A 6,789-nucleotide genomic window follows, 5' to 3' on the forward strand; every position below is an offset into this window, starting at 1 on the left:
TGCATCATATGCACCCTTGCATCTCTAGATGTAGACTTGAACTTTTTTTAGAATCCTAACCCACAATCCCTCCTCCAATACCAAGTTGAAGCTCTGTCCCCCAGACACTGAATTAACAGGGAGTAATACACTGATGCATCATGACCTTTTCCAAAAGCAGTAATCACCACTTCCAGAGTATCTGCCGCTTTAGGGGGGTGTATGCTACTCCCAAAAATAGTACAGAGCAGGTGGTGCAGCTGTAAATACCTAAAGAACTGAGATCTGGGAATTCTAAAATGTTGAACCATATTTTCAAAGGATCTCAACACTCCACCGAGCATATTAGCCTCCCTCACACTCCACTCTGATCAGCTGAAAGGGGACTTATTAATACATAATTTTGGGGTCAGCCATATGCTTGAGGCAACATTTAAATAAATGTCCGAATTAAAAACTCTGGCCACTTTTGTCCATACCGCGTGCAGATGCGAGATAACTGGGTGTAACTTAACTTTTCCGGTTAGTTTAATAGAAAGGCTTTGCAATGGCAAAATAGGGGCAAGAGCTTCCTGTTCAATATGAAACCAGGGAGGGGCTCTCTCAGGTGGAAGCGACCAATGAGCCAAATGTCTGAGACCAAATGCATAATAATAAAACAAAATCTTGGGTAGGCCTAGCCCACCTTTGTCAATCAGCCTATGTAACTTGTTGAAATGTAATCTGGGATATTTACCATTCCAAATAAAAGACTTCATTATGCTATCAAATTGCTTGAAATAAGAGAGGGGGACATCTAGAGAGAGATTGTAGCAGGAAGTTGAATTTTGGAATACAATTCATTTTAATAATATTAACCTTCCCAATCATAGATAAATGAAATGAAGCCCACCTACTCGCATCACTCAAACCTTTTTATTAAAGGGTTGAAATTAACTCTAACTAAACTGGGAATAAAATGCCTAAATACTTAATGCTCTGTTTGGGCCACTGGATGGTGCCCAGCTGAAAAGGCGCTACTGGGCAGTATGCTGTCAAAGCCAAAGCTTCAGATTTAGACCAATTGACTCTGTATCCTGAGAACTTAGAAAAGGAATTATGGAGGCAAGGCATAGATCTAGTGGGGTCAGAGACGAATAATAAAATATTATCTGCGGAAAGCAAAAGCTTATGCGCCACACCTCCCACCATCACCCCTGGAAAATCATCCTCCTTTCTTATCGCGGCTGCTAATGGTTCCAGGGCAAGACAGAACAATAATGAGGAAAGAGGGCAACCCTGCCGAGTGCCCCTATTCAGAGTAAAATAATCTGAAATTAATAAATTTGTTTGTACCACCGCTATCGGGTGTCTATAAAATAACTTAATCCATCCCATAAAAGTATTCCCGAACCCATACATTTCCAGAATCTTAAAAAGATAATCCCATTCTACCATATCAAACGCTTTTTCGGCATCAAGTGAGATGGCAGTGACCGGAGTCTGATCTTCACTACTGACCACTTGATACTGATGAAACGCCTAATGTTGTCAGAAGAGCTGCGGCCCTGAATAAACCCCACCTGATCTATATGTATATGAGATGTAATAACTTAATCAATTAGCCAAAATATTTACATCTAACTGGATCAGGGAAATTGGACGTTAACTCTTACACTCGCTTGGATCTTTGTCCTTTTTAAGAATCAGACTGATCCAGGCTTGCGTCATGGTTGGAGGAAGCTTTCCATTCTTTAATGATTCCGTATAAACTTCTAACAAAAGTGGAGCTAGTTCTGTAGGGGGGGTACGTACGTAAGTGTCTTTTAATGTCTCCAGATCCCGAGGATTTTTAATTCTTTGACATATTGTCTTCCTAGAAAAGTTACGTGTCAGGGTGTATCGAATCATGACAAAAAATATTAAAACTAGCAAGGTGCGCAGAGCTTGCCGTTCACACGTCCGAACCTTTACCGTAATTCTTTATTTCCAGAATTACGGTGTGCACATAATAGGAGTGTAAAAATGCATTGATTACGGAATTTAAGAATCGATAAATACTATATTAATACCCAATGTGATACAGATACCATCTCAGATTACACAAGCTGTCTCGCAACAGATGCGAGATTGAAAAGAAAAAAGCGTACTTCAAAATGAAAAAGTTCATGCTGCCGAGTTATGTGGGTAAGGATAAGTGAGTAAATGGATAGATGGATGCTGCCAAGTTTGGCTTTGTGTCATTATTCATTTATTCATCTAACTGTTTTGTTAATTTGACCAAAGTAAATTAAGTTATGATATGTTATCTCCATAAAATGCATTATTTCTCCATTAAATAATTTCACCACATATAGAACACAGCCTAAATAAATCTGAATGAGCGAAAATCACTCACTCATTCACTCACTCTCTTTATAGTGAATTCCACATAGTGCATTATATAGGGAATGGGGAGCGATTTCAGACTGTTCTAAAGGGAACTAACAAGTTAAAAGCTGGATCCCGGTTGATTAAAGTTACCCATGTCAATGACACGTGGCAGCCACGAAAAGATAAAACATTCTCGTGAACATGCACTTGACAAGCAGAGCCGCTTCCGTTCTGCTGTGTCTCCCATTGAAAATGAATAAGGAACGTACAGGTACAACATATCGTGTAAAACCACCTTAATACGCTACTTATAGAGTTTTTAATTCTATGACTTTGCTTGATTTAAACATGGGCCTTATCTGTCTGCATAAGAAACATTTCATTTGTAAATAATGCTGCAATAAATGTTAACGTTATATGATATGCAAATCTATAACACTTCCATGGTTTACATACCGTCTGTTTGTGTGATTTGCATCAATGTTACATTGTTAACCTTTATTAATTTCAGATCAATAATGCATGTAACAGTAGTATTATTTTTCAGTTTATACAGTGCATCCGGAAAGTATTCACAGCGCTTCACTTTTTCCACATTTTGTTATATTACAGCCTTATTCCAAAATGGATTAAATTCATTATTTTCCTCAAAATTCTACAAACAATACCCCATAATGACAACGTGAAAGAAGTTTGTTTGATATCTTTGCAAATTTATTAAAAATAAAAAACAAAAAAAATCACATGTACATAAGTATTCACAGCCTTTGCCATGACACTCAAAATTGAGCTCAGGTGCATCCTGTTTCCACCGATCATCCATGGGATGTTTCTACAACTTGAGTGGAGCCCACCTGTGGTAAATTCAGTTGATTGGACATGATTTGGAAAGGCACACACCTGTCTATATAAGGTCCCGCAGTTAACAGTGCATGTCAGAGCACAAACCAAGCCATGAAGTCCAAGGAATTGTCTGTTGACCTCCGAGACAGGATTGTATCGAGGCACAGATCTGGGGAAGGGTACAGAAAAATTTCTGCAGCATTGAAGGTCCCAATGATCACAGTGGCCTCCATCCGTAAATGGAAGAAGTTTGGAACCACCAGGACTCTTCCTAGAGCTGGCCGCCTGGCCAAACTGAGCGATCGGGGGAGAAGGGCCTTAGTCAGGGAGGTGACCATGAACCCGATGGTCACTCTGACAGAGCTCCAGCATTTCTCTGTGGAGAGAGGAGAACCTTCCAGAAGAACAACCATCTCTGCAGCACTCCACCAATCAGGCCTGTATGGTAGAGTGGCCAGACGAAGCCACTCATCAGTAAAAGGCACATGACAGCCCGCCTGGAGTTTGCCAAAAGGCACCTGAAGGACTCTCAGACCATGAGAAACAAAGATTGAACTCTTTGGCCTGAATGGCAAGCGTCATGTCTGGAGGAAACCAGGCACCGCTCATCACCTGGCCAATACCATCCCTACAGTGAAGCATGGTGGTGACAGCATCATGCTGTGGGGATATTTTTCAGTGGCAGGAACTGGGAGACTAGTCAGGATCGAAGGAAAGATGAATGCAGCAATGTACAGAGACATCCTTGATGAAAACCTGCTCCAGAGCGCTCTGGACCTCAGACTGGGGCGAAGGTTCACAGGACAATGACCCTAAGCATACAGCCAAGATAACAAAGGAGTGGCTCCGGGACAACTCTGTGAATGTCCTTGAGTGGCCCAGCCAGAGCCCAGACTTGAACCCGATTGAACGTCTCTGGAGAGATCTGAAAATGACTGTGCACTGATGCTCCCCATCCAACCTGATGGAGCTTGAGAGGTCCTGCAAAGAAGAATGGGAGCAACTGCCCAAAAATAGGTGTGCCAAGCTTGTAGCATCATACTCAAAAAGACTTAATACTTTGTTGAAGCACCTTTGGCACCAATTACAGTCTTGAGCAAAGGCTGTGAATACTTACGTACATGTGATTTTATTTTATTTTGTTTTATTAATTTGCAAAGATTTCAAACAAACTACTTTCACGTTGTCATTATGGGGTATTATTTGTAGAATTTTGAGGAAAATAATGAATTTAATCCATTTTGGAATAAAGCTGTAACATAACAAAATGTGGAAAAAGTGAAGCGCTGTGAATACTTTCCGGATGCACTGTAAATGCAGCCACACAAAAGGCAAACCTTCTTAGTCCTAAATGCATCTGTGACTTTAGTGCTCAAGTGTGGTGTATGTCTGGGCTGTCTAAATTAAGAATGTTCAGTAAAAACTTTTAAATATTTTTTTCTGCATAATTTTGAAAATTACAAATTGTTCTAAAATAATCATATCGAATCTTGACTAAATTTAAGATTTCATCATGCATCCTAATTGTTAGGAAAAAAATCTTAATCGAATCGTTGTATACACCCATAGCACCTATAAACAATGCTTCTGTTCAATTACTGTTTTTAGTGCAAGAACACCACCTGTGTGAACAGCCCCTTAACACAGTTTGCTATAATCTTTCTTTGGGGGTATAATATAAACATTTTCACCTTTAGGAACCCACAGCCATAGCTGAAGATGAAAATGGATCTGAAAGCTCCCAATTCACTGGCAGCACCATCAACCTACAAGACCTGGAATGACAATAGAACCAGGAAAACCCTTGTGTCTCTTGCTCTCATAATCTTGCATCTTCCCTGAATGTTTCCACTGATGTTGTCATTACCATGTTTAATGCAACAAATCCCTTTCATGCATTCATGTTTAATACAGCAACATTGAGATCTTTTTCAGTAACTTTTTCCAAAAAATAATAACGGTTTCCAGACAAAATGCTAATTTGACGAAACAAATTTGTTTTTTTTGTTTTTTTACAATTTTTGATAACGCAAACTTGCTTGATTTATTTTAACTTATTTTTTTTATTATTGGTCTTTTGTGCGCACACTTATGAAACTAGCAGTAAATATGTCATCATAGATGTCTTGGTTTATGTTCTATTATTGAATGCTGGGCTGATCTGTGACAGAATCAGTTGTGTTATCGTGTTCAGAGTTTATTAGTTTGTAATTAAATTAGAGAATGTTACATGCAGAATAAATATACTATTGTACTATATAAATACTATTGGTGCATAAAAGCACTGCAAAGTGCCACAATAATGCCCCCCTAAATCAAAAATTAAAATTATTTTTAATTATAGTCATACTAAAGACTTTCATAACTAATGCAGACAGGTCACTCTAATTTTGAAACAGCAATTTGATGTGAAGTCTTGGGCATATTTACTATTAATGTGAATGTTCCTGGCAACTGACAACCAATTATGATCTTTTACTGTCTGTGTCATCTTTAGTCTATCTGGTTTTCCTGTCCTGTTTTACAGCTACAAAGTCTGACAGAACAAAATATGTTGTTTTCATGTTTATTTTTTTATGGCTTTGTAAAGTGCAGATACAATTATGTTCTATGTTTGTGAAAACGTTTGTTCTACTTTTTATAAATCATGCAGTTGTAACTTATTTATTAGGTTTGGTTCGAAACAGGTTATTAAAGTTTTACATTTAAATAAAATTCTTGGCTCTTGTTTGTGTCAGCAATTTTTTATTTCCCACAGAAGGTGTTGCGTGCTTTAATTTATATTAATGTCCATTCAAACTTGTTTAAAATCCTCTTTCAAAAGCAGGGAGTGCTATGGGGAGAACAGGCTAGTTTTCACACTTTACTCCAATGAAAATATCTTGGTGTAGATTTATTTTTTGAGTCAAGTCAGTTTCTATATAGCCACATACTTTTTAATCTAAACAATTCATCACTCAGAAAAAGAGAGTTTTTTTTTTTTTTTTTTTTACCTGTCAAAATGACAAAAAGCATTGGAATTATCCGTCAATGTTTTAAAAAATATTTTTTTTTATAAATGACTGAACATTTTGGGTTAATGTAACACCTGGATACAGCTGCCAACTCATTGCATGGCCTCTACTGAAAGTCAATGCTTTAATTGCAGGGAAACTTAGCCATTATTTTCTATGAGATAAAATAGTACCATTTACTGGCATTTGCATTGTTTAGTTGTGGACTTGAAATATTAAATACTTTTCTAGTTATGCTCAGCTCTAAAATATTGTTATAACTTTGCTGTATTCCATGTAGCCTGTATGTACATCTATTTAATGTTTTCTTTCAAGTTACTATTGGTAATAAACAATATTAAGTAGTTTGTCTTTTTCTTGCCAAAGACACATTAGGAAAAGTATTTAAAGAGTACTGTAAAAAATACAGAAACGAATAATTGATCAAATATAATTTAATACGAATCGGTCCGAATTTGGGGAAAACATTTTGTGAATCGAATCAATTTGCTTTCAACCCAAAGATTCACACATCCATTAACCGATAACCCAACAGTTACAGTGGGGGAAATAAGTATTGAACGTGTCAAAAAAAATTTCAGTAAATATATTTTTAATGAGG

The 6,789-nt window shown here is 37.5% G+C and overlaps 1 protein-coding gene across 1 annotated transcript in view; it reads left to right on the forward strand.

The window, feature by feature from the left end:
* Positions 1–5,902, forward strand: part of si:dkey-156n14.3 (zinc finger protein ZXDC) — a 32,541-nt gene extending 26,639 nt beyond the window's left edge. Inside the window, exon 9 of the mRNA XM_051706668.1 lies at positions 4,872–5,902. Coding sequence (XP_051562628.1) covers positions 4,872–4,958 — 87 coding nt within the window. The 3' untranslated portion in view covers positions 4,959–5,902. The remainder of the gene's footprint in view (positions 1–4,871) is intronic.
* The last annotated feature ends 887 nt before the right edge of the window (positions 5,903–6,789 follow it).

This window comes from Myxocyprinus asiaticus, chromosome 9 (assembly GCF_019703515.2).
Source record: "Myxocyprinus asiaticus isolate MX2 ecotype Aquarium Trade chromosome 9, UBuf_Myxa_2, whole genome shotgun sequence".
Taxonomy (NCBI): domain Eukaryota; kingdom Metazoa; phylum Chordata; class Actinopteri; order Cypriniformes; family Catostomidae; genus Myxocyprinus; species Myxocyprinus asiaticus.